Below are 27,832 nucleotides of genomic sequence, written 5' to 3' on the forward strand. Positions count from 1 at the left end.
ACAAGTCATTATTTAAAATGTGCAAGTTACTGCCAAAATAATTTAAACACTTGAGTAATTGAGGGATACAAAGTATATTGAAAGCAGGTATTATTCCTGGCATAATTAAGCATTTATAACATCCCATCATGCTTAGGGTCATGTATAAAAATGCTGGGCATTCCATTATTTTGGCTACCTTGGCTATGCCCYCATAGGATGACAATGCCTGCATCCACAGGGCACGAGTGGTCACAATGGTTTGATGAGCCTGAAAACCATATGCATGGCTTTCTCAGTCACCAGATCTCAACCCAATTGAACACGGGGARATTCTSGAGTGGCGCTTGAGACAGCGCTTTCCACCACCATCAGCAAAACACCAAATGATGGAATTTCTCATGGAAGAATGGTGTCGCATCACTCCAAAAGAGTTCCAGACACTTGTATAATCGATGCCAAGGTGCATTGAAGCTGTTCTGGCCCAACGCCCTATTAAGACACTTTATGTTGGGGTTTCCATTATTTTGGCAGTTTCCTGTATGTGCGCACACACAATGTAATTGCACATATGCATGCTCAATCAAACTCAGCAGTGTCTTTTTTTGATGTAGTTTTCTATGTTTTTGTGAATTTATTTACTCTAAAGAATTTTACACTGGGTGCTTCAAAAATATTACATTTCAAGGCAATCATGGTTGGCCAAGGCAGAAACATACTGACATGCAGGCTAAAAATAACTAAAATCACAACTTGAAAAACKAATGAATATGAATAAATCATTACATCCGACACTCGATTTTTTATTTATAATGTACAGTTTTTCTTTGACCTCCTGAAAAGTACACAAATCATTCTTTCCCTAGACATGGTAATTGATAAGCCATAAAGCCATGCCTTTGCAAAMGCCATTGTGTGGAGTGAGCGATCTGGAATGACAGGCAGGCTAACCAGACAAGGCTTTCTCTAGCATTCATATAACCCCAGGGCTCATATACCACGGGTTTAGCTAACAAACCACACAGCGGCGGATGTCTGGAGATGTACTGTAGGGTATACTGAGCAAACGACAAGTTTGAAATGATGTAGAAAAAAAGGAGGATTTATGTTGGAATGTAGAGATCCACTTTCGGTGCTATTGCTAAAAGTCTGCGACTCCAATGAAGGGGCCAGTGGACATTGCTTTTACCAAAATGTTGCTAGTTTTTCAGCTTAAGTATGTATTTGATGTATTCACTTGGTGTATGGTTTACTATCACTGATGTTACTACCATGGGACACTTGCTGCACATTACTAATAAATACAAAATGGACTACAAGTTGTGGCTATTTCGATATTATATGATCAAGACTTCTGCACAGAACAGTGTAACACTATGAAATAAATATATATATACACACACACACACAGTATATATGAGTTTTTCAAATCCACATAAAGCTAGCTAGCTCAATACAAACACTGAATGAAGAAAGTGTGACAACAAATTAAAAACCAACCTTTATTTATTCTAGTTTGACAAAAACAACCGAGACGATGTTCCTTCCGTTATAAAACAGTGGTATCACGCCCAAAATAATTTTGCGAGACAAATCGTGGGGACCTGACCATTAGCGTCAAAACAAGTTGACTGTTGCGTTTAGTTTTTGTCTCCTGAGGCTCCATCTCTCCCACTGAAGAGATAAGCGATGTCCTCGACATTCCTACAACACAATTCAATTCCTGTTGACTCGACAGGGGTTTGGTAGTGCTCCTAACTGGTCATCATGCGAGGGGCGATACTCATGGACATGAGCTCCTGGAAGAGCAGCTTGCAGGCGTATGGCATTCTGACCAGAGAGATCTGACAAGAAAGGGTGGAAACGGTTACATTGTACAAACATCTTATTCAATAAATCTTCAACAAAACTAAGGCTATAGAGGCAAGACTTTTTTATAGTTCTGTTGGAACACTAAAATCTATTTCACTATACAGTATTGTAGWTAKAATTTGGAATTGACATTCTGGTTACAGTAATAAAGGTATAATGGACATAAACAACATGTGAATAGGCCGGCCTAAGTAATAAACAGGAATTACTGGGAGACTGGTGGTGGTGTTGTTCCGTACCTGTGTTTTGTTGCGACAGCCCCTGCACTCGTAGGTGTGTGTGCGGGTGTTGGCGATGGCCATGAGGCCACAGAGGTTGCAGACGTGGACCTGGTAGGGGTCAGACGCCTCAAACAGCCTCTCACGCAGGAACTGAGCCGCGCCGTGGGCTATCTGACAATCACGCTCCATCTCCCCAAAACGAAGACCTCCATCACTGGGCGCAAAATGAGAGCATGGTTAGTTAAAGCGGCAATCTGCAGTTACTAAATCAAGTTTTGGACTTAATTTAGTAATGATTTATAGCCATTGATTCTTGTAGAATATAACTTAGAAATGCCTCATGAGCTTAGTTCAACTGTCGTACCCCATCAGAACCCAAAATATAACCTTGTTTTACTGCATTATTGTTGCCTCAAAATATGGTTAAAACTATAATGTTGATATCATGGATGGTCAGTCCTTGCATCCATTGCTCGGTCTATGAATTTCAGTGGTTACATTTATCCAGGCCCATCCCTCAGCTTTTTACCAAAACAGAGGTGGGGTGCCTGCTTTGTTATTGTTTCAATTAAGGATTCTAGTTTTAACTGGGTGAGATCAGGGCCTGTATTCATAAAGCATCTGATCTAGAAGTGCTGATCTAGGATCAGGTCCCTCTCCCCCTGTGCATTTATTATCATCTAAAAAGACAGAACTGATCCTAGTTCTGCTCCTACTTTAAGTTGCTTAACGAATACAAGCCCAGGAATGCATGCCCAGTACACTCAAATAGTGCCATAAAAGGGAAAAAGTCCTACGTTAAATAATTCTTAGTATTCTTACCGTGATCTGCCCTCCATGGGCTGTCTGTTGAGGATCTGGACAGGGCCTCGGGCCCGAGAGTGGATCTTGTCGTCCACCATGTGCTTTAGGCGTTGGTAGTATGTGGGACCGAGRAAGATCTGAGAGGTAATCTTACGGCCGGTAAAACCGTTGTACAACACCTAGAAGGGAAAGACGAGGCCAGTTAATTGTACTCTATAGACAGACTAGTGTGAAATAGCTCCGTGTGAAATAGCTACTAAGGAAGGTAGATGTGAATGGTAAAGGAGGCTGATGTACTGACCTCGTTGCCCCTCAGGTGATATCCGTATTCAGACAGCAGGTTGGAGACCTTCTGCACGTTGACCGCATCGTTGAAAGGTGTGGCGTCTCCAATCTCCCCTTTGTTGGCTGAAACCTACACGGTGAAAGAAGAGGGTGAAAACAAGAAAACTCCCATCCATACACTATACTTGATTTCCATCACAAAAAGTCTCTGACCTATAACAAACAAATTCACACTGACCTTTGTAATTTCTAAAAGACCCAATCTAGGTACCTTATTAGTTTACTGTCACATTCTTCAGAGGTCTCAACATAGGAGTAACACAAGTTAAAATGAAGTAGGGGGAGGAGTTATTAGACAGGTACCTTGCCCTGCAGGCACTCGATCAAATGGCCGACTGTCATACGAGAGGGGATGGCATGGGGGTTGATGATGATGTCTGGGGTAATTCCCTCGCAAGTGAAGGGCATGTCCTGTGGAAAGAAACGGAACAAAGGACATAGTTCACTTACAAAAACTTGTGTGAGGGTTCCAGTTTTCTAGACCAGTCTTTCTAAGGCATAACSCCTTGCAGGAATGTTGCACGTTCTACAGAGACTTCCATGTTCTCTCTAAATCAGTTTTATAGTATACTGGTACGTGGTTGACTTAGCATTTCCTGTGAAGAGACCTTTGGCTTTATTTATGTTTAGGCTCAGTCTAAACACAATGTCTCTAGGCCATTGACTAAACATCATGATAAACATTTCCTGGCTCAATGTCATACTGTGTAGTCTACTTAAGAGTGAGCAGTCCTGTAGACTATGCATGAGGAACATGTGTCTAATACGCTACCTCCTGTCTGTACTGAATACCACAAGTACCCTTCTGCCCGTGTCGACTGGCAAACTTGTCACCAATCTGGGGGATACGAACAGAGCGAACCTGCAAGAAGAAACAAATGGAGTTTGAGTTAAATCACGCCACAAGTTGGGCCATAAGGCTCCATAACCTTATGGCCCAAGTTAGAGGGTGCAATATTCAACCAGTGGAGCTCATGTTCAATTTAGTAAATCTGTCAACAACCCAGATTTGGTATCTCGGGCTTGTTGCTTCTATGGAAGCAATCATGCTCGTAAAACTCAACTCAAACCTGCCCATACTACGGCTGACCTTCCTGCCTACTCTAAACTTGACAAATAGGTAGAGCTGCCAACAGGGGATAATTTATTACTGTTTGTTTGTCATTTTTACAGCCTACTAATGCATTCTCAACTTGACACAATATGCCTACTGTGGGAAGCTAGAGGACTCAGGACGCACCCTGATCTTGCAGAACTTATAGCCCTCCTGGTTGAGGGTGACCATGACTTGGTCCACGATGCCCGTCTCGCTGGTGCGGAGGAAGGTGCTGCAGTCCCTCTTGGTGTAGCGCCGGTTGGTGCTGTCCAGCTCGTCGTCGATCTCCGGCAGGGTCACCGTCTTGCCGATGATCACGTCCTCGCCGGAGACGCGCACGCCAGGAGCTATCAAGCCGTCGTCGTCCAGCTTGTCGTAAATGGCGTGCCTCATACCTGGGAGAAGGCAGGGGCATTGGGTTGTTCACTGAGCAGTTCTGTTTGTATGAATGCCAATTTAAAATGGAAGCTGCCGATGGAACATTTTATGAGATGATGGAAATAGTAGGCTCTGCTTTTCTGTCCGACTCCTCTATATTTGTAGATGCCAAGAACTTACCCGAACATGTTTCGCGTGTGGGTTTTTCAAAGATTTCCTCCTGATCAAACCCTTTCTTTGACTCTTGTTCTTTATAGGAGCGGTAGAACACAGACCTGAAATAAACACCGTTAATTACACCACCGTCTTAAAAGTCATTTTTGCAGCAAATCTCTATCTTCAAATCACAGCGCAAACCTGAAGAATCCACGGTCCACCGCAGAGCGGTTCATGATGACAGAGTCCTCCTGGTTGTAGCCAGTGTACGCCGCAATAGCCACAATAGAATTGATACCTAAACCAGGCACAAATGAGAGGATTTCAACGAGCCAGAACTAGAAAAATGGCAGAAATCTTTAGGTCAGAGTTCAGGAGTGTTTTTGGCTGCTAATTCTGCAGCGCTCCAGTTCTCACCTGCTGGGAGCTCTCTGAAACGCAGGTACTCCATAGAGCGAGTGGTGACTAAGGGTTTCTGGGGGTAGTAGAGCACATGGGCCAGGGTGTCCATCCGCACGTGGAAGTTGGTGATGTACACACCCATGGCTTGTTTACCCATAGCAGACTGGTACGTGTTTCTGGGAGACTACACAGGGGAAAAGATGGGGAGGAAATGGTATTAATAGTATTACAGTTAAAACAGAGGCATATAAATTACAAATCGTGTGATACTGTATACCAAGACTGATAAAAATCGTTAATTTAGCCTTGTCTTGTCATAGACAATACCATTGCCACCGCACCTAATAAACCATGCCAACAAGAACATATATTTTAGGAGCGTAATAGTTTTAGCTGTACCTGGTTGTGATCGGGGAAGGGGATGATAGAAGCACAGACTCCCAGGATCATGGAGGGGTGGATCTCACAGTGGCTGTATGTAGAACAGTAGGCCACGCCCTTCTCCTGGAGGTCGTCAGGGGTCATGGCCAGCATCACTGTCTCTTCCTCCAGGGTGTCGATGTACTCCACCACGCCGCTGGCCACCAGGTCCTGCCAACTGTAGTTGTTGTACTCCCTCTCCTTCAGCTGGTCGATGTGTCTCCTCTTCAGCAGCAGCTTCTGTTTCTCTACGATCAGCAGAGGACGACAGATCCTCCCGGCGTCTGTGTAGATGCGGATCTCCCTCTCTCGGATGTCTCTGATCATGGATACCTAGAAACAGGCGTAAACATGGATCAGACGCAATGTAGCACATCAGGATAAGGGATATTGTTTTTGTAGGTTAATTCAAATGAATAATAATATAATAAATAATGAAAATGTTAGAAAAGCTGAAATTCATAATCATATCCCTTACCTCAGACACAATGATGTCCATCTGCCTCCTCAGTTTCCTCAGTGTGTTCATCAGCTGCTCTGGGTCCTTGTGTATTCCCACCCAGCAGCCATTCACAAAGATCTTTGTGGCACTGTTAGTGTTGAATTAATGAAGAAAAAAATCTGTTAAAATGCAGATAAGAGAGGTAGACAAACTATACAAATCACTCAGCATAAAAGACTGAGAACGCTTAGATATCTTCTGGACTGATAAAGAGCAGTGTGCTGCCATCTGCTGGACTAACTCTGCGATGGCTGCCGGTGAGATCTCCTCCAGGTTCTCCATGCTCCACTCCTCCAAGAACTCCAGGATGGGAGAGGGCTGGGAGCCCACAGAGATGTAAGCCATGAGGGCCAGGTTCTTCACCAGGCCTACAGCATGACCCTGGAGAGACCAGATAGACAGAGGGAGGCACAATGACAGGAACAAAGTAAGAAGGGACAATAGCATATCAATGACACACCTTAATTGACTGAGAGCTTAATTCTTTGAGGGTAACCTCAACCTTAAAATATGGTATGATGCAACAATAGCCCTTGATATGAACACAGATGTAATTTGGGTTGGTTTTGAACGTACCTCGGGGGTCTCAGCAGGGCACACCATGCCCCACAGCGTGTTGTGAAGCTGCCTGGGCTTGGCTAGCTTGCCGTCTCGACCGATGGGGGAGTTCACCCGTCGAAGATGGGAGAGGGTTGAGGCAAAGGTCAAGCGGTTCAACACCTAATGAGATAAAGAACACAAAAAGTTCTGGTTCGGAATGACAACTATCATCTTGTAGCAGCATAATGGCAAACTGAGCCTAAACTACTGTATATAGGAATGTGAACCAGATGTCTTCTGCACTGTGTTACCTGGGACACTCCAGCTCTGGCCTGATGGGCCTTCTTGACATCACCCCAGTTCCCCGTGGCAAGAGAGTACTTCAGGCCATCGGAGATGATGCGCGTCTTGATGGCCAACTCCAGGTTGAAGTCTTTCCCTCTGTCAATGAACTTCTGGGCGTAGATGCGGATCTCTTTCAGCAGGTTCTTGAACATTCTAAACGCGTCCAAAGAAATGAAAAAAAGCTTGATTAAAGTTACAGGCTTAGAATCCCATTGACTTCATAAATATTCACCAAATGCTCAGTTTGGTTAGGAGTGCGGTTTGCACAAAGTAGTCCTGCATCTGTGAWTCATAGCTTTATAGAGGTGTTCCTTCAGGCCTTACCCTCGGAACAGGAAAGCCAACAGAGGCCCAGCCAGGTCCAATCTTTTGTTGCCGTAGTGATCCCTGTCATCCAGCTCTCTTCTGCCCAGGGCAGCCAATAGCAGTCTGTGGACCATGTACCTACAAACAGCCCCAAATATTCAACACTGCGTTAGGCTAATACATCAAGCACAACAACAACATATTGGTCTTTATGCAATCAGTAACATCATGCTGTCATAACCATAGAATGACATATAGAATCTCCAACAGAAACCTGGTGAATTATAGGATCTCTATGATTATTACATTAATATAACATAATAAAAAACACACCCTAAGAAATAGGCCTTTTTGGTCTCACAGAAGTCACTGACTCCGACGTGGGGGAGCACCTCCTTCTGCAGCACCTCCTTGGCGTACTTGATCCTCCTCTCTTTGGTGACACCGGGCTTGGCACCACGAGAGCCGATGAAGTTCAGGGCAACGTTCTGCTCCTGGATCACAAAGGCCTCGTCCAGRGAGGGCTTGACCTGGTGGAGCACAGCACATCAGATTAGAGGTGTGGATGAATGGGTGGGCGGTGAGAAAGGGGGGGGCAGGAGTATGTTTCATGTGTCAGTTACAATGTAGAACTTTTACCATCTCCATCATCTCAGGGTCGTCAAAGTCGTAGATGATGTGCTCCAGGATGTCTCTGTCGGACACAAAGCCCAGGGCTCGGAACACTATGATGATGGGCACCTCCTGTCTGATGTAGGGCAGAGTGGACACGATCCTCTGACCAATGGCACTTTTCTTCACCCCCTGGTGGAAAAAGAAACAAAGAGTCAACATTTGGGTGCAGTAGCAGAGGAAAGAGAACCTAAAGGCAACTTTGCCAGAAAATTCAGACAGGGTATATTTTGGTGTTCAAGGTTGTTTGTTTCTCACCTGTCCTCCCCTGGCCATCATGCTGACCCAGATGGAGCTGGTGGGSCGCGAGGAGTTCTCCAGGCAGGAGCGGCACTCCCCTGTGTATGCGTACTTTGAGTCCTTCTTGGCAAAGACGTACACTGTGTTCGTGGCCATCTTTTCTTGGGCAATCAGGACCTGCACACCAAACACAACAGTTGTTATCAATAAAACATCCTCTTCAAGCAAAAACGTGTGTTTCTCAGGTGCTTTGTGAAAAGTATTGAAGAAACAAGGGTACCCAAACAAACAAGGCCAGACATACAGTACCAGTCAAAGGTTTGGACACACATTCTCATTCAAGGGTTTTTCTTTATTTTTACTATTTTCAACATTGTAGAATAATAGTGAAGACATCAAAACTAAGAAGGAAAGAAATTCCACAAATTAACTTATAACAAGGCACACCTGTTAATTGAAATGCATTTCAGGTGACTACCTCATGAAGCTGGTTGAGAAAATTCCAGAGTGTGCAAAGMTGTCATCCAGGCAAAGGGTGGCTATTTGAAGAATCTCAAATATAAAACATATTTTGATTTGATTAACACTTTTTTTGGTTACTACATGATTCCATATGTGTTATTTCATAATGTATTTGAGACAATCAGTTGTGTTGTGACAAGGAAGGGGGGGGGATACAGAAGATAGCCTTATTTAACCAAGTCCACATTATGGCAAGAACAGCTCAAATAAGCAAAGAGAAACGACAGTCCATCATTAGTTTAAGACATGAAGGTCAGTCAATATGGAAAATCTGAAGAACTTTTAAAGTTTCTYCAAGWGCAGTCGCAAAAACCATCAAGCKTTATGATGAAACTGGCTCTCATGAGGACCRCCACAGGAAAGGAAGATCCAGAGTTACCTCTGCTGCAGAGGATAAGTTAATTAGAGTTACCAGCCTCAGAAATTGCAGGCCAAATAAATGCTTCACTGAGTTCAAGTAACAGACACATCTCAACATAAACTGTTCAGACAGCGTGAATCAGGCCTTCATGGTCAAATTTCTGCAAAGAAACCACTACTAAAGGACACCAATAAGAAGAAGAAGAAGAAGAAACTTGCTTGAGCCAAGAAACACAAGCAATGGACACTAGACCGGTAGAAATCTGTCCTTTGGTCTGATGAGTCCAAATTTGCGCCAACCACCGTCTTGTCTTTGTGAGACGCAGGGCAGGTGAACAGATGATCGCCGCATGTGTGGTTTCCACCGTGAAGCATGGAGGAGGTGGTGTGATGGTGCTTTGTTGGTGACACTGTTGGTGATTTATTTAGAATTCAAGGCACACTYAACCAGCATGGCTACAATAGCCTTCTGCAGCGATACGCCATCCCATCTGGTTTGCGCTTAGTGGGACTATAATTTGTTTTTCAACAGAACAATGACCTAAAACACACCTCCAGGCTGTGTAAGGGTTATTTGACCAAGAAGGAGTGTGACGGAGAGCTACATCAGATGACATGGCCTCCACMATCACCTGTCCTCAACCCAGTTGAGATGGTTTGGGATGAGTTGTACCGCAGAGTGAAGGAAAAGCAGCCAACAAGTGCTCACCATATCTGGGAACACCTTCAAGACTGTTGGAAAAGCATTCCAGGTGAAGCTGGTTGAGAGAATGCCAAGAGTGTGCAAAGGTGTCATCAAGGCAAAGGGTGACTACTTTSAAAAATCTCAAATATACTACATGGTTACTACATGATTCCATATGTGTTATTTCATAGTTTTGATGTCTTCACTATTATTATACAATGTAGAAAATAGTAAAGGTAAAGAAAAACCCTTGAATTAGTAGGTGTCCAAACTTTTGACTGGAACTGTACATCCCACCCTCCACCCTAGTTCGCTCTTTCTTCTTCTACCTTCTCAGAGCCGTTGATGATGAAGTAGCCCCCGGGATCTAGCGGGCACTCGTTGAGCTCACAGAGATCACGGTCCGTCAGGCCGCTGAGCAGGCAGTAGGTGGAGCGCAGCATGATCGGGATCTTGCCGATGAAGGTCTTTTGGTGCTGGGTCTGCAGCTGGTCCTCGCCCTCCTTGATGATGGTCTTGGTGATGTCCACGTACAGGGGAGCAGAGTACCTGTATAACACATATGTGAGCCTGGTTGGCACTGGCAGGAATAAAGGTTGTTGCCTATGACGTGCACGGGAAATATATTGTGATAAAATGATGGCTCCTAATGGGCCAACTTACGTGAGGTTCCGGAGTCTGGCTTCGTTGGGCATCATAGGGGAGGGTGCTCCATCTCTTTCCCAGTGAGTGGGTTTGGAAAGGTAGATCTGTTCAAACTTCAGCAGGTAGCGTGGCTGTAGAACAAAGCAACAGGCTCATTAGTAACAGGCCATGAATGAGTGCCCTCAGAGAGGGCATAGAGCAGCGTATTTTTTATATTTTTTTTATTTCACCTTTATTTAACCAGGTAGGCAAATTGAGAACACGTTCTCATTTACAATTGCGACCTGGCCAAGATAAAGCAAAGCAGTTCGACACATACAACAACACATAGTTACACATGGAGTAAAACAAACATACAGTCAATAATACAGTGAAAAATAAGTCTATATACAATGTGAGCAAGTGAGGTGAGATAAGGGAGGTGAAGGCAAACAAAATATATATATAAATAAATAAAAATATAAAAAAGGCCATGGTGGTGAAGTAAATACAATATAGCAAGTAAAAAAACAAAACAAAAAAACCACTGGAATGCTTGGTTGCAGTGGAAGAAAGTGTAAAGTAGAGATAGAAATAATGGGTGCAAAGGAGCAAAATAAATAAATAAATACAGTAGGTAAAGAGGTAGTTGTTTGGGCTAAATTATAGATGGGCTATGTACAGGTGCAGTAATCTATGAGCTGCTCTGACAGCTGGTGCTTAAAGCTAGTGAGGGAGATAAGTGTTTCCAGTTTCAGAGATTTTTGTAGTTCGTTCCAGTCATTGGCAGCAGAGAACTGGAAGGAGAGGCGGCCAAAGAAGAATTGGTTTTGGGGGTGACCAGAGACATATACCTGCTGGAGTGCGTGCTACAGGTAGGTGCTGCTATGGTGACCAGCGAGCTGAGATAAGGGGGGACTTTACCTAGCAGGGTCTTGTAGATGACCTGGAGCCAGTGGGTTTGGCGACGAGTATGAAGCGAGGGCCAGCCAACGAGAGTGTACAGGTCGCAGTGGTGGGTAGTATATGGGGCTTTGGTGACAAAACGGATGGCACTGTGATAGACTGCATCCAATTTATTGAGTAAGGTTTTGGAGGCCATTTTGTAAATGACATCACCGAAGTCGAGGATTGTAGGATGGTCAGTTTTACAAGGGTATGTTTGGCAGCATGAGTGAAGGATGCTTTGTTGCGGAATAGGAAGCCAATTCTAGATTTTAACTTTGGATTGGAGATGTTTGATGTGAGTCTGGAAGGAGAGTTTACAGTCTAACCAGACACCTAGGTATTTGTAGTTGTCCACATATTCTAAGTCAGAGCCGTCCARAGTAGTGATGTTGGACAGGCGGGCAGGWGCAGGCAGCGATCGGTTGAAGAGCATGCATTTRGTTTTACTTGTATTTAAGAGCAGTTGGAGGCCACGGAAGGAGAGTTGTATGGCATTGAAGCTCGCCTGGAGGGTTGTTAACACAGTGTCAAAAGAAGGGCCAGAGGTATACAGAATAGTGTCGTCTGCGTAGAGGTGGATCAGAGAATCACCAGCAGCAAGAGCGACATCATTGATGTATACAGAGTATACAGTATACAGATGTATACAGTATCTGAAAGTTCCTGTCTGTCACTCACCGGGTCCTCCACCTCTCCAGAGGTGTGCTGGGCCTCAGCCTGCAGGTCAATGGGCGGTGCATCCTCCACAATCCTCTGCACGGACATCTGGATGAACTCGTCAAAGGAGTCCAGCTGCTGTCGCACCAGACCTTTCTCATCAAAGTAGGAACTGTAGGGTGCATCAGAGAAGATAGTGTTATTTGAACATAAGCAAGCTGCATAGTGTATGCTACGTGATGATCAAAAGAGAGATAGGTAGGGAGAGCATCATTTTACCTGATAACAATCCAGCAAGCTTCCTGCCATAAATCGGGGGTGATTTCATCCTCATCCTCATCGTATTGGATATCTGCAAGAGATCACGGAAAATACATCAACAAAGTGAATGCAGACACAGTGATTTCATGTTAGCCTAGGCCCCGGATCTAGTTCATGGAGTTTTCTACAGAAGAACAACTGATAGACACAAAGAAATGTATTTCAGCTCTGCAGATATCAAAGACAGCTTTTTTTTTTGCACATAATGTCATTATGTGATGCTCATATAGATAGGCCTAGTTGAAAGTGTGCTATAACTAGCTAACGTTAGGTGTTTAGTCTGGTGAAAMCATATTTGGTATGTAACAAACGAGTCAACCTACATAGCGCTAGCAGGCTTGCTAGCTATCGCTTCTTGTTGATGCTCCTGGCGCCATATATTAGCCTATATGCTAACTTTGCTAGYTGGCTACAATATGTAAAATAGCTGAAATACCTTCATCTTGGTCATACATGGTTACTGCTTATTCCCTCTCGTGTTCGCCTAAATAAGCAGAATCCGACGTTTAAATCATCAACAGTGTGAGATTCAATGTTGTTTAACGTTGCACACTTTGCTATCTAAATGAATACATACAAAAAGAAATATTGACGGTCAATCCTAAAACGTCATTTCCTGCAAAAACTGTTATTTTGCCGTGCAAGAAATTAGTCTTAACTAAATATTTGTACTATTCTGCTCTAATATTAACTATGATAATCATACTATTTTATCTAAAAAATTATATATGTTATTATTATTATCAGATGCCGAATCTTAATAGTTGTAAACATAAATAAACAACATTTCCACTAACGTCAGTTCCGTCAGGATATACATGTATTTTTGTTCCAGCAACTCACATGTGTAATGGATTTATACTATAGTTTCACAGATTAGATATTTCGCCGGATGTAAAAATATGAAGCATCCGCTTGGCGTTTCCACTCATGCCAAATATGGTCGTGAGAGGAAGCCCACTGGCCGGCAGAGGGAGAAGATGGAACGAGATCGATTTTAGCCTCTCTGCTAATGTTTTCATCGATCAAACATTTAATCTCAATACAGTTTTCTATTCCCCAAACTAGAATCTGTTATGAACAGGGTGGACAACGTTTTGTAGACTTTACCCTTTGCAAAAAAAATCGCGTTTAGAAGGAGTGCAAAGACGAATTGAGTTACTGCGCACGTGCACCTCACAGAGTATGCGTTCCTAAACGAAAACATGCAGATGATGCTAGAACGCGCCAATAGAATCTCGCTAGCTCGTGCTTGGCTCCACCCACCTCCTTGCTTGCTCTGCCCACTATAACTAATTTGTTCCCGTTGGAAAAGACAGGCTGTAGAAAAGACATGCTGTGGTATATCTTGGTTTAGTTATACACATTTTTAAAGGTTCAGTTAGGGGCGGTAATGTCTGCCAACCGCAGTTAAACTCCACCAAAAATGAAGAAGAAGCAACAGCTCGTGTTATTCAAGGTTATATTATCATTGTATAATGTATGGTTCAATTTTATTAGTTTGTAAAGATGTATAAATTGTTGCCACCCCCATTACGGGAAATAGTTACATGTAAATGTTATCGACATCTATCAATTCCATGTCTATCTCTAAACCAAAGTACCAAATCGATCTCAACACCTCTACCAAGGCACTATATGTCTATGTTTGAAGTAAACATGTTCCATCATGAACTACCTTTTGTATTGGATGACCAGTGGTGGAAAAAGTACCCAATTGTCATAGTTGAGTAAAGATACCTGAATAGAAAATTACTCAAGTAAAAGTGAAAGTCACCCAGTAAAATACTACTTGAGTAAAAGTCTAAAAGGATTTGGTTTGAAATATACTTAAGTATCAAAAGTAAATGAAATTGATAAAATATACTTAAGTATCAAAAGTAAATGTAATTGATAAAATATACTTAAGTATCAAAAGTATACATCTTTTCAAATTCCTTATATAAAGCAAGGCAGGTGGCACCATTTTCTTGTTTTTTAAATTTACGTATAGCCAGGGGCATGCTCCAACATTCAGTATTTTATACAAACAAAGCATGTGTTTAGTGAGTCTGCCAGATCTGAGGCAGTAGTGATGTTCTCTTAATAAGTGTGTGAATTAGACAATTTTCCTGTCCTGCTAACCATTCAAAATGTAACGAGTACTTTTGGGTGTCAGGGAAAATGTATGGAGTAAAAAGTACATCATTTTCTTTAGGTATGTAGTGAAGTACAGATACCCCAAAAAACTACTTAAGTTGTACTTTCAAGTATTTTTACTTAAGTACTTTACACCACTGTGGATGACACAATAACAACCAGATTTTACAGCACTGCAAGAGAAGCAAGGGGTGAAATTCAAGATCTGGGTAAAAAAAAAAAAATTCAAGGGAAATGCACCTCCATAGAGCCGGAAAAAGAGGGGGAATTTGTTTTCCTGGACTACATAGATCAAGAAGATACTGTCACGGCCGTCGAAAGAACTGGACCAAAGCGCAGCGTGGTGAGCGTACATATTCCTTTTATTTGAAATGACGCCGACAAAAACAATAAACTATACAAAACAACCGTGAAGCTTAAGGGCTATGTGCCACAAACATGGTACAGAACTTCCCACAAAGAAAGGAGGGAAAGGGATACCTAAGTATGGTTCCCAATCAGAGACAATGATAGACAGCTGTCCCTGATTGAGAACCATACCCGGCCAAAACAAAGAAATACAAAACCATAGAAAATAGAACATAGAATGCCCACCCAAATCACACCCTGACCAAACCCAAAATAGAGACATAAAAAGCTCTCTAAGGTCAGGGCGTGACAGATACTCACAAGGACCAACTTCATGGTTACCTCCATGTGAATGCTGTCCCCATGATTTCCAAAGAAGACAAGAGGTTGCCGCCGAGGTCAGGCTCTGAGAAGCAGCAGAGAACTCTGGAGCAACAGCTGTGGTCATTGAAAGATGGGACCAAAGTGGCGACAGCTAGCATTGATTCTCTCATCGAGTTTCATGAAATAGACTTCCTTCTCGAGGAAACAAGCAAAAAGACGAAAAAGAAAACTAAAGGACAGCAGAAAATCTATGGTACRCCAGATATGGAGGATTGACACCTGTTGCAACGGATGTGGCGCAGTCATGCACTGCACCTGATGTGGCAGGCTATCTACCAAGTGAGAAGTATAAACTTTTGCTAGAGGAGAAGGAATTGAAAAAAGCCATTTGTCATCGTTGTTACTTGCTCACACACCACCAAAAGGCATTGACTGTCAAGATGTCCAAGAAGGAACATCTGGATATAGTCCACAGGGTCAAATCAGAGAACGCCTTGGTACTGTTCATCGTAGATCTCCTGGACATCCCATACTCCATAGTACCAGACTTGCTATAGCTTGTTGGAGAAAACAAACACATAGTGGTTCTGGGTAATAAAGTGGACTTGCTCCCTGGAGACTCTAAAAACTACTTGCAAATGATTAAATGTCAGCTTTCCCAGCACTGTGCTGGTGTAGGCATTTCCAGTGATAATATCAAAGATACCCCCATCATTAGAACCAAAACGGGATATGGCATAGAAAATCTAATCTCCAGAGATTGTGGAAGTACAATGGAGACGTGTATCTAGCGGGAATGGCCAACACGGGGAAATCCACATTGTTTAACACTCTACTGGAGTCAGACTACTGCAAATCCAGAGCCTCGGATGTGATCCACAAAGCCACCATATTTCCATGGCCTGGTAAAATGGAGCTCTGCCCAGCCTGCATGTTATCCACAGTTACTATAAGATACATTATTATTTATGGAACACTCTTCTTTGTGTATTGTTGCTGCAATCATTAGTCTTGAAAGAGCTTCACATTCAAACCACTTTTACAGTCACATTGATGGAGGGCTTGAATCAGACTTACATTTGTTTATATGAAAGTCTCTAAAATGTAGMTTTTCTTCAATTTACTTTAAAATGTAATATTATCCAAAGATATAATGCTGAACCTTCTGAAGTTCCCCATCATCAACAACATTCGGTACTGCATGTTCAGGAGGTCCAAGAGGCACCAGAGTGCCTCCAAGCAGACGGAGAGTGATATCTCTCCACAGGAGCTYGAGCGACTGGAACAGTTCAGCAAGCAGGGCTACCTAGTGGGTAAGAGATTGGTGTTGGCTGTTGGCGACAGAACTGGTGGTAACCCCACAGGGTAGCCTAAATACCAGGGGTTCGAAATGGACATSCCATACAGCTCAACCCTTGACCTACTGTGTTGTTATTGGTTTGCATGGTTACTATTAAATGTGTACTTTGTAATGTAAGCTAATTATTAAAAAAATCCTATATTGGTTTAGGTCATATTGGGAGGACGTTCCGGACCGTCGTAGAATCCAAAAGAGGCCTGATACAGTTTGATCCTGATAGTCTGGCCTATGGAGAGGACATGATTGACAAGGRGGAGGAGAAAGACCATACTCTTTTCAACCCTTCTCCAGATGTGGGCTTGRCGCTCAACGAACTGAAAGATGCCCACTGGCTCTATGACACCCCTGGTGTCATGAAAGAGAATGACGTGAGCTACTTTCTGCTTCCRCTTGGCGCCACTGCTGGCTGTTACGCCGGGCTAAATCGACTTCAACGTGGCCAGTATAATTKTTGTTTCATAGATTACAGTGCAGCGCATAATGGAACCATGTACCTTCCTAATTGAAACAGCGTGTATACATGTTGTAGCTGTTTACCAGCACTAGGAGAGAACACTGCTGACTAATTAATACCACTCGACTTAGTTTCCCTTCTGATGCAAGAGGGTAGATACAAATAGTACCTTTGCATGTCCTCTGGGGGAACAAGGTATGCGTTTCTATTTCTCATATTACTAGGCTATACCACAAAGTATAATTTGCACAAGCAGGATGGCATGATACATTTACGCACACTGCAATAGAACAGAATTATCTATAAAGTGGTCACTGCAGTAGATTTATGACTGGTTTATTATTGCATTGTACCACTCTCGTAAGGGGTTTCTTACAAGAAAAGCCCAGACTAGTGTTGAACAATGCCAACCATTCAGCTCACAATCTTCTGTTCATTGCAAAAACCAAGGCACATTGYCCCTCCCCCACCCCCTCTTTCTCACTCTCTCATGCTTGATAGGTCCTCAATCTGTTGACCGAGCAAGAGGTGAAGGTGGTCGTGCCCACACAAGCCATCGTACGCAGGACGTTTGTGTTGAAACCTGGAATGTTGCTGTTCCTGGGAGCTYTAGGACGAATTGATTACCTTCAGGTGAATGACTTCTTTCATTATTAAACTTTGACATCAAAACAATGGTGCACACTTTTGTCTTTATGACAGACATATTATTAACTGCTGGTTCTCAGTCATTGCTTCCAACCGAGTCCCAATTCACATCACCAGTCTGGACAAGGCTGACCGCATCTATCAGAAGCATGCTGGTCAAATCCTGCTGAGGTTAAGTTGATGCTGCTTGGTCTACTCTACTTAGTTAAGGAATTAAAAATCTCTCAAGTGCTACTACAAACAAGTTTACAAATAATGTTATCAACATGAAGAACTGTGTGAATAGGTACTAAAGGGTTGAGAAGAACCCATGAAGGAATTCCCCCCTCTAGTCTCCCAAGAGTTTGAGCTGAAGGGGCAGGGCTATCAGAAAGCCAGCGCTGATATTAAGATGTCCTCTGTGGGTAATACACACATAATTACACATTGATCAACCAGATGACMCAAGATTGACCTTTTTTCAAAAGAGGCTGGTGCTACTGATAAATTTATTCTGTTTTTAGGTTGGGTGGCAGTGACAGGAGTGGAGGGGAACAGTTTCCTGCTGCGTGCCCATGCTCCAGGGGGTACAGGGCTCTCCTTGAGTAGCYCACCTCTACTCCCCAACATCRTTAATCCTGAAGGGAGAGCACATCAACAAGTCTGTTGCTTATAAGACCATGAAACMCCAGGGCCTGGTGGACACCAGCCTGTCCTACAAAGGAGCAGAGGCTCAATTTGAAGAAAATATTAAGTGYGTAAAATCGAAATGGAGCAACGTGCATTTTCATGTCAAAGGCTTTTTGTACTCAATGTCTAATGGTGATACCGTACTTTAAGTTTGTGGATGGTTTTCAGCTCTGGGTTTTGTAACATTGTAAATATAATGATTGTAAATACCCTTGTAAAAACAGCTGTCGTTATTTGTCGATGTGTAGACTGCTTAAATTTACATTGCTTTCATTACATTTAGACAGCAGGCACCTTTAGTGTAATATATTATTAAACATATCAGTAACTGCTGAAAAGGTAAGAAATGGAAAGGACTCACACACCAACAATACCTCTGGATAGTAGGCCAACCTTTTATTAAAAGTGTAGAGCAGAAAATGGTACAGGATGCTTTGTTTTAAACTGCACAAAAAGGTTTTAAAACAGCCAATTGTTTTCAAAAAGTATTGGGGACAATGGCCAATAACTATCCACTTTGGTGAAGGTATTAATAGAAKTTAGTTGGCAATTATTTTATTGAAAAATAGTAAATTTCTTCACTAACTGCAAATGACATGTATAGGCTAACAGTAAAACAAAAATTAATAGCCTGGGCATGTATTTGCTTTAATCGCTGAACACAACCGGCACTTATTTGAGCTAGGTTTCTATTTCCTTAATGCACACAGATTTTGCTCAATAAAATGTTGTAAAGACTACCACACTGTTTGTGACCAGTATAAACATAATAACAAATTCATCGCAGATCAGACTAGCAAAGACTGCCTATCATAYACCCCAATTTCACCCTTCAGCAACATGAATTTAATGTTTTCTTTTTGGTGGCGACATGGCTAGCAACAATGACAGAATAAAAATAATTAATGCACATGGGAATATCGTAAACAATTCATTTAGACCCGGGAATTCATTTGAAACAGGCATTTATTTGCTGAAATGTGTGCCGATTCCCAGCTATTAAAATGAACAGKCAGCTGGCAATTTGAGACTCAGCATTTAATTGAAGTTTTACGGTACATATGATTACAATATGTGAATGCAAAATGGTTACAAAGACTGAAATACACTTTTCTTATCCACTAACAAGCACAATACAGTAAGTGAACAAAGAGATAAAAGGTGTACATTTACAGTGCTACGGAATCTAACTGTCTAGATAGGGTTCCCTGGGAAACTGCATTTATAGACCGGTTCAAGAGCAGTTGGACCAGTTTCACAGGGAACCCTGGTATATTCTGTTCCTTCCAATAGTCAGGATACTCAAAACATACATCTTTATAATTCTATATCTTCTCACTTTGGCATCACACCCAAAATATAATATTGCACTGAATTTACTAAAAGAGTACACATGGCATATTTTTTTATTTATTAGCGCAGTCTAACAATCACCTCATAGTACAGAAAACTAAATGCATATGAATGAAGTATTTCACAGGCTAAGCTTTGGAAGTACAATTCTGTAAAACAGATGAGTGGGGTAATAAAAACAGCAACAATCAGAGAAATCAAACAATTACAACTAAACCTCAAGGAATGGTTATAAAGATAGACATGATGTAACAACAATATAATTGAAATCAGAGCTCTTACAGTGTACAAAGAATGTGACTCAATTAACAGAAACCTACACTGTTAATATGCAAAAACATAAAATACTGATTGTCGAAGGCACTGAAGAGTAAAAAGAAAAAGAAGAAAATGTAGAACTACGGGCATCTTCGCAGGCTCAACTGTAAAAAAAATATATCTTTGGACTTTTTCTGAAATCAGATACAAAACTGATAATGGTGTGTTCCCAAACTTCCATTTCACAACTTGTTTTCAATGTTAGCTAGTCTATTCTCTGTCAGTGATAGCAACATAGTATCTGTTTTATAGCATCCAGAAAATCTCTATCCATATCTTAAGTTCTAGAGGGCTACAAATGTCAAGGTCCAGTAGGCTAACACTAGGAACACCCTACCTTCCACAGAGTTGTGCATTTATTAATGAGTAGTATGAGTTTYTTTGTATGACTACATTTACTTGGATATTCAAAAAGTGACAACATATTTCAAACATTAACTCAAGAAACAATTCTATACACATCTCACCACCATTGTACCGGATGAACCCAAAGAAACCTCACCTCATTTCATCAATTTGAGTGTAAGAGTCCTCATAAGTCAATTTCTTTTGTAATTAAGAGATTTTTATAATTAGTCCATTGTGCAGATTGATAATTTATTTATACAATGTTTTTTTTTTTATCTCTTGAAGTTATCAATAAAAAGACAAATTAAAGTAGTTGTCAAGTGCTCCCTAAATGGTGGAGTGGACAACTTACACTTGTGCCGACTTTGAACATGCAGCCCTCTTCCCCATTTAGGGGACAGACCAYTTCACTGGAGTGGACTCACACAACAGGAGTGAGAACCCTATTATTCTCTGGAGCACCYGGGTCCTTCTAATATCATCCCGTGTGAATGAAGGGGTTTCTTTGGTACTTAATTGAAAAAGTGTACCACTTCCTTTCATAATTGATGTACTATTGTTGTTCAACAGGGCTGATGGATAAAAATACAAAAAACTGGTGCAACTCGTCTCTTGGTGGCTTCTTCTCATATAGAAACTCAACCRGCAAGGTGTAGCGATTTCTTGACTATCAACCACTATATGTAAGATATATACAATGCTATTCGATTTTAGATACCAGTAGTTGAATAACCATATGAGATTTACAAGTATTCTGAGATTTACAAGCAATAAAATTAATATCCCATATTTTCTTTGATGGGTGTTTCAGCCAAATGCCAAACCATGAACATTTGTTTTGGGCCTCACACATATTAACTCACATATCCTTTATGATTTAAATGAAAGGCATCCCATCATGTTTGAAAACAAGAACTGTAGAATTAATAGTCAAAATGTCTGGGAACCAATACGTSAAAGCCCAGACACCAATAATCAAATTAACTAGTCGGCCTAAAGCTGTATTACAATGGCTGTCAGAGAGTTTTAGGAATACCATATAATATTTTATACAGCACAGTACTAGTGAGCACTAATGCAAAGTAACTGAATATGTAGTGTCAACATGTTTACACAGACAATTATGTTTTATAACAGGTAGAAAGGGTAAAACAAAAATACTCTGCTGAAACTGATTAAAATGGGATAAATCAAAGCCCCCTGCTCTGCAGGCACTCACTGGTCCAGCTTGGATGCATTGTCAAGATAGTACACATTCACCARGTGACGATTCAGGTGCCGACGGTACTCCACCTCCAAGGGGAAGGTACGGTCACAGAAAATACACATGTGACTCTTGAGTTCAGTAGGAGTCGGAATCTCTTCTGTGGGAGTTTCAGGGTCATTGGCCAGTTTGCCGGCGGCAGTGGCCAGTCCGTTGAGCCCCGAGTCGTCACTGCCCTCCGAGGCGCTATCACTGATCTCACTTCCTCCGTCATGGCTGTGGATGCCCTCGTCCTCTTCAGTTTCGGTAGGCTTTCCTCTTGGCCTAGGGAGCTCCAGGGAGGGTGTTGATGGTTCTCCTTGTGGCCGTCTGAAATCGGGAGAGCCGTCAATTTCTAAGGGAGATGGGGACTCGTCTTCAGGAGTAGGAGTTTCCTCTGCTTGGTCGGCGACTTTAGCCTGCTCAGCCTGTGGAGTTGTGTCCTGAGATGTAGAGGTATGCATAGTGGGGACAGTCTCCTGGTCAGACGCCTGCTGCTCTCCCTGCAGAACTGCTGGCTGAAGCTTTGTAGCTGGACACTTTTTGTTTTCAGGGAGGCTAATAGAGTTCTCAATGATGGAACACCCCTTGTTCTCACTGGAAGCCTCRGTCTCTTCACAGCTTGCTTCTGTCTTGTTGCTCTTTTTCACTACAGGCGAGTTCATAATCTGGTTCGCTGGGTTCTCCTGTTCTGACACTGGACAAGGCTCAGTCGTCATGCTTTGGGGGATACTGGCTTTTGATTGTGACTTGTGAGCAGCCTTGATTTTTAACCGTTTGGCCTTTATGTCGGTGCAGGGCTCCTCAGGAGATTCCTTCATTGATAAGTCCAAGGCCTCTGCAGCCTTTCTCTTTAGCGGCTTCGTCCTGCTCTTCTCTCCCTGTTTTTCCACTGGTGCGTCCAGACTTTGAGGTGCTTTTGTAACAGTCTTTTCAACCACTTTCTCCATTTTTTTAGAAGGACTCTTCTTCGATTTTGTTGTGTTTTTGTTCTCTTTTCCTTCCCTCTCATTCTTCAGTGTTCCCAGCTGCTCTTTTTTCTCCTTCTCCAGCTTCTTGTTTTCCTCCTTCACTTTCTCCGTATTCTCCCTCTCCAGCATGTCTTTCTCTAACCTCTCCTTGACCGATTTCTCCTTCTCAACACCGTCCTCTTCCAAACTCGCCTTTTGAACTTTTTCCACGGTTTCCTTTATTTCACTCTTATCCTGAACACTCGTTTTCCCCYTCATCTGTTTTTTGGGACGTCTCTTAACTTTATTACCTGTGGTTTGAACTGCAGCTGCTGTCTCCTTCAGGGTAACATGCTGCTTTGTATTCTCACTGCTCATCTCTGTACTCTTGCGTTTCAGTGTTACCTTTTTCTCTGCCTTGTCCTTTGCCTTTTTAGGTGTCTCTTTGAGTGGGGAGACACAACATTTCTTGTGGGTCTTGTCCGTTGCTACACTTTCTGCAGCTTGAAGAGGGCYGGGATTGCTGCTCTTCTTGGTCGAGAGATTGATATGGATTGATTGTTTATCAGCTCCAGAGATCGCTGGTCTCTCCTCCATGTCCTCCTCCTCATCAGCAATTGCAGACAACTCAAACTTTGCAATTCCATTCACGATGGTGTACTCATCAGTGAATTCATCAGAATCAGGTTTCTTGACACGCAGCTTGACCTTTGACACATCCATTGCAATCTGTGGGCAGCCGGGGTGTCTAGATTTGATGTGATACTGCAGGTTACACTTCTTGGAAGCGGCGTACTTGCAGACAGGGCAAAGGAACTGACGCGGGTTGAGGTGGAGCTCCACATGCTTTTTGTAGTTGCTGCGATCAGCCGTCTTGTATGGACAGTGGGGGCAGCACAGGGGCTTGGGCCCATTGTGAACCTGTCTGGAATGGCGTGTCACCTCATGCTGATTGGCAGCCAGGTAGTTGCAGCGGTCACATTTGAAAGGCCTTTCACCTGTCAAGAAAAGCAATGTGGAAAATGCTCAGGTTACAGACATTTTAACTGCTATTAAYTTCTATGGGAACACTGGCTCMCATTTCATGCAGGGAAGATGGACYAGAGTAAGGAGAGACAAGCAACAATTACAGGTCGAACAMTAAGCATCTCACAGCACGTATYGCAAACCACTTTACCGTTCTTATCCAAAACCATCTGCTCCAGCGAATGCAACAAAGGAGAAAAAGTTGACTATGAGAGGAAAGCAAAACAGAGACCTATCTATGCACAATCAATTATATTTGTGTAATTTCTGCTACATGCTAGAAATATGTACCATCAGGCTTTTTTGTCATGTAGCCTGTGTTAGACACTCACCTGAGTGGGTTCTCATATGCCTGGTAAGATGGGTCTTCTGGGAGCTTGAGTACTCACAGTACGGACATCGAAAAGGACGCTCCCCTATAGAAGCAAAAACAGAGTTAGCTAWACTGTTAAAAACAATYATAYGTTGACCATTAAGTGCATTCTTGGAGTGAAAAGGTTCTGACATACCTGTGTGGGTGCGGATATGCTGCACGTAGTTGTTCTTACGGTCCGAGAAATAGCAGCACTGGTTGCAGGTGAAGAGCTTACTGGGGAAATGGTTCCTGAGGTGCTTCCTCCAGTGGTACTGGCTGACGGTGGTATAAGTGCAGATGGTGCATTTGTAGACCCTCTGGTCATCRCCCTCCTTCTCGTGGTGCTTGAGGTGAGCCATGTAATGGTCGTAGCGGTTGGTGTTGTAGCCGCAGCGCTCACAGCGGATCACCCCTTTGTTGTTGGCCCCGCTATCACCGCTMTCCGCCTCTTGATCTGGTCCAGCCGAAGTCTCTTTTGCCCGTGCCTTGTCCCCCTCCACGCGTTTCACCACAATCATCCTATTGGCGCTGTGGATTTGGATGTGGGTTACAAACTCCTCCTCTCGCTGAGCCTGGTAGTTGCAGGGTTTACAGAAGAAGGGTTTCTTCTTCTTAGCTGACTCCATGATCATGCCCAGAGGTGTAGAAGGGGTAAAAGGGGTGGGAGGGCTAGAAGGGCGCTGTTCAGAGGGTTTGGACAGGTCCATCCCTTCTTCCTCTTCTACTTCTACTTCATCTTCAATCTCCTCAACCTGGGAAAGGGCCACCCGTGGAGACTCTGGGTAGTCTACAATGCACATCTCTCTCTCATGGCTATCGTAACTGTATCTGATGATGTTCTCGTCTTCACTATCGGAGTAGCTGCTGCTGCCGACGGTTTGGAGCTCCATCATCTCCTTCCCTTCTGTTGGATTTTCACAGGCTACGTTGGCGAGCATGACCAGCTGTGGGGCCGGCAGCTCATTGTGTGGAAGCTCAGCCAACCCCTGGGCATCCTCCATCATGGGCATGCCAGCTGAGGTGGCATACATGACCAACCCCATTGGATATACCGTCTGAGAAGCCATGCTGGGAGGGCTGTGGCTGTGGGGAGGAGAGCAGAACCAGAGGTCATGGTCATTGATCAAACAACTTCAAATAAGATATGTTAAATTATGTTTGAAATCATTTCAGAACTAACATTTTTGTAGCAGTAGTCACAGAGAGTATGAGTTTTAACAAGCATTTAATTCTGGACTTCATCAATCTTTTGAACGTTTATCACATAGGCCACTCAGTCTCACGTCATCAAAATGATATGGCTTGCAAGTTTTCCTAGCAACTACCAACCAGGGATATACCATGTAAGGTAATGTCACTGTTCCTTCTCTGAATTAGTAATTTGGTATTCATATCATGGTTGGAAAGTGCAGGATGTTTTCATAATAATCTAGGAATGGTGGATACAATAAAGAAAAAACAAATGTCATCAATCCAAGTGTCAAAATAAATAAAAGGGAAGTATGCTAAACCTATATAATTTCAGAACACTTTCATCATGTCATTGATTCCTTATCTGGATTTATTCATGTCTTCATGCAGTCTGCTGTACATATCAATRTGATGAACCAGTATGTGACTATAACAGATGACAATGTTGTATCTATTCTTAATTTGTAAAAAATGATATTTATCCAGACTATTTCATACTTAAAATGTAACCAATTAAATAAAAAAATAAAAACGTTTTTTCCCATAAATATATTTAAATGTTTAGCACAAAACTACCAAGAATATCCCACCACYTCAAAATGTATGTTTCATAACTTCATTGTGGGGCTACGTCATGTATTTAACACAGTGCCTTGGGAAACCCCATAGTGTCCTAGGCCTGTGTTTGCATGCACAGARATGTGTGTTCGGCCATTTTGAAACAGCACCACCAACTTGGTCGACAGCGCCCAAAAACTACAGTAGCCATTCTAACTAGTACGCAGAAAAAATAAGAAAGGGGTTGTATGATCTCAATGCGAAACCAAATATATAGCTATAATTGACCTAAATGGTAATGATGACCAAATACGTAAAACAAATWAAAAATCAACGTTTTACATGTCTTTACGTTCTAACTATGAGACAAAGTGTATAGACATACTTTGTTACCGTGCTGGTATTACAATAACCAAACTGAATACAATATGACTTGCAAAATCAAATTTATTTGACTGAGTTATAGTCTATGTATAGTTGTAAACAAAGACTAGACCTCTGCAATACAAAGCAGAAAGTTGCAACAAAAAAAGCTACAGTAAAGGTTTGGGCGTGGAGGAGACAATTATTTATTTAACAAATGGATCGATTGTAGTTCAAACTAACTTTTACCAACAATAGTATTCCACAAATCGCCATGCAAACTTRCCACGACAGGCAGAGAATGTCGCTGTCCAGCAGGGCCCTCAAAACTTCACTCGGAAAACTAGTTTTGCGGAAGAGCAAACTCCGAACAAGGAGGTTGTTAACTTGTAAACTCTTGAAAAATGTAGCGATAATGACTGTTGTTCGTTTTACTTAAAAAAAATGTATATATATCATAAATAAAGTTTGGCGTGTAAACACTTCGAAAGTTTAGAACAGCGTTATGTTAGCCATGGTCCTGATCTTCGTGCTGAAATCAGCCCTGGACAGCGCCTAWCCCKTTCAACAACCCCYACAYTGCCTCCATTTTCAAAACTGTTCGTCAAAGTTAGTTTGTTTCACAAATTAAAACAATAGACAACAAATCTGTTAATTCCTAAATTACACACAACTCACCGTATATCTGTATCCACTCCTTGTCGGTATTCGGTCTATATTATCGATGTAATAGTACACAAACTATTCACGGAAGAAGTTTCCACACATTCCTACACATCAGCCTGGCTCCGTCTGTTTGCAGGGATGGCTGACGTCAGCGCGAGCTAGTGTTTCTGCCGGGAGCTTCTTCTTTCCAAATCCCAATGTTCCAAATGGTCATACAATCTAGCAATCCGGTTATTATTAATCATTATGAGTTGATTTATTTTCATTTAGAAACGTTTTTGGCAAAAATGTATTCCTCTTATATATAAACTAAACTAATATATATATATACACTGGGGGGCTAATTAGCTATCTAGAATGCTCGGGACACCTGCGTGTAATGGAAGAAGGCAGCCAGAAATGTGTAAACTGCAACTGTGATAAAGCCAGTTAAAACAGTGTACAGTAAGTGTATATTTTGCATTTCTAAAATTATTTTGATGTGATATGAAAGTAAAGGGCTTTATTGAGAATCAATATGCGATGACATCACCTGGTTTCAATTATGTTTATAGAGACAATATCTCTTTCATCATCACTCAATGCCTAGGTTTACCTCCACTGTATTCACATCCTACCATACCTTTGTCTGTACGCTATACCTTGAATCTATTTTATCGCCCCCAGAAACCTGCTCCTTTTACTCTCTGTTCCGGACGTCCTAGACRTCCAATTCTCATGGCTTTTAGCCSTACCCTTATCCTACTCCTCCTCTGTTCCTCTGGCGATGTAGAGGTGAATCCAGGCCCTGCAGTGCCTAGCTCCACTCCTATTCCCCAGGCGCTCTCTTTTGATGACTTCTGTAACCGTAAAAGCCTTGGTTTCATGCATGTTAACATTAGAAGCTTCCTCCCTAAGTTTATTTTATTCACTGCTTTAGCACACTCTGCCAACCCGGATGTCTTAGCCGTGTCTGAATCCTGGCTTAGGAAGACCACCAATAACTCTGAAATCTCCATCCCTAACTMCAACATTTTCAGACAAGATAGAACGGCCAAAGGGGGTGGTGTTGCAATCTACTGCAGAGATAGCCTGCAGAGTTCTGTCCTACTATCCAGGTCTGTACCCAAACAATTTGAACTTCT

The 27,832-nt window shown here is 42.4% G+C and overlaps 3 protein-coding genes across 3 annotated transcripts; 1 reads left to right on the top strand and 2 right to left on the bottom strand.

Annotated features, from left to right (window-relative positions):
- Positions 1–1,467: 1,467 nt before the first annotated feature.
- LOC111965769 (DNA-directed RNA polymerase II subunit RPB2) lies at positions 1,468–12,992 on the bottom strand. The gene is made up of 24 exons (XM_023990054.2): positions 12,832–12,992; positions 12,354–12,426; positions 12,096–12,246; positions 10,509–10,621; positions 10,175–10,394; positions 8,297–8,455; positions 8,006–8,170; positions 7,700–7,896; positions 7,385–7,504; positions 7,027–7,213; positions 6,752–6,895; positions 6,417–6,556; positions 6,152–6,263; positions 5,653–6,006; positions 5,269–5,437; positions 5,053–5,149; positions 4,876–4,970; positions 4,462–4,712; positions 3,994–4,083; positions 3,525–3,632; positions 3,178–3,291; positions 2,895–3,055; positions 2,091–2,286; positions 1,468–1,823 (listed from the first exon to the last, which is right to left on the bottom strand). The coding sequence occupies exons 1-24, from the start codon at positions 12,848–12,850 to the stop codon at positions 1,734–1,736; spliced, it is 3,525 nt and encodes a 1,174-aa protein (XP_023845822.1). The 5' UTR covers positions 12,851–12,992; the 3' UTR covers positions 1,468–1,733.
- Positions 12,993–13,693: 701 nt separating this feature from the next.
- LOC111965771 (nitric oxide-associated protein 1-like) lies at positions 13,694–18,505 on the top strand. Its single transcript, XM_070444218.1, has 4 exons — positions 13,694–13,854; positions 16,717–16,934; positions 17,522–17,653; positions 18,172–18,505. The coding sequence occupies exons 2-4, from the start codon at positions 16,806–16,808 to the stop codon at positions 18,184–18,186; spliced, it is 276 nt and encodes a 91-aa protein (XP_070300319.1). The 5' UTR covers positions 13,694–13,854; positions 16,717–16,805; the 3' UTR covers positions 18,187–18,505.
- A 207-nt stretch (positions 18,506–18,712) lies between these two features.
- On the bottom strand, positions 18,713–26,850 carry LOC111965772 (RE1-silencing transcription factor B). Its single transcript, XM_023990056.2, has 4 exons — positions 26,721–26,850; positions 24,085–25,013; positions 23,908–23,991; positions 18,713–23,547 (listed from the first exon to the last, which is right to left on the bottom strand). The coding sequence occupies exons 2-4, from the start codon at positions 24,995–24,997 to the stop codon at positions 21,572–21,574; spliced, it is 2,973 nt and encodes a 990-aa protein (XP_023845824.1). The 5' UTR covers positions 24,998–25,013; positions 26,721–26,850; the 3' UTR covers positions 18,713–21,571.
- Between the last annotated feature and the right edge of the window lie 982 nt (positions 26,851–27,832).

Source organism: Salvelinus sp. IW2-2015, linkage group LG6.2, assembly GCF_002910315.2.
Source record: "Salvelinus sp. IW2-2015 linkage group LG6.2, ASM291031v2, whole genome shotgun sequence".
Classification (NCBI taxonomy): domain Eukaryota; kingdom Metazoa; phylum Chordata; class Actinopteri; order Salmoniformes; family Salmonidae; genus Salvelinus; species Salvelinus sp. IW2-2015.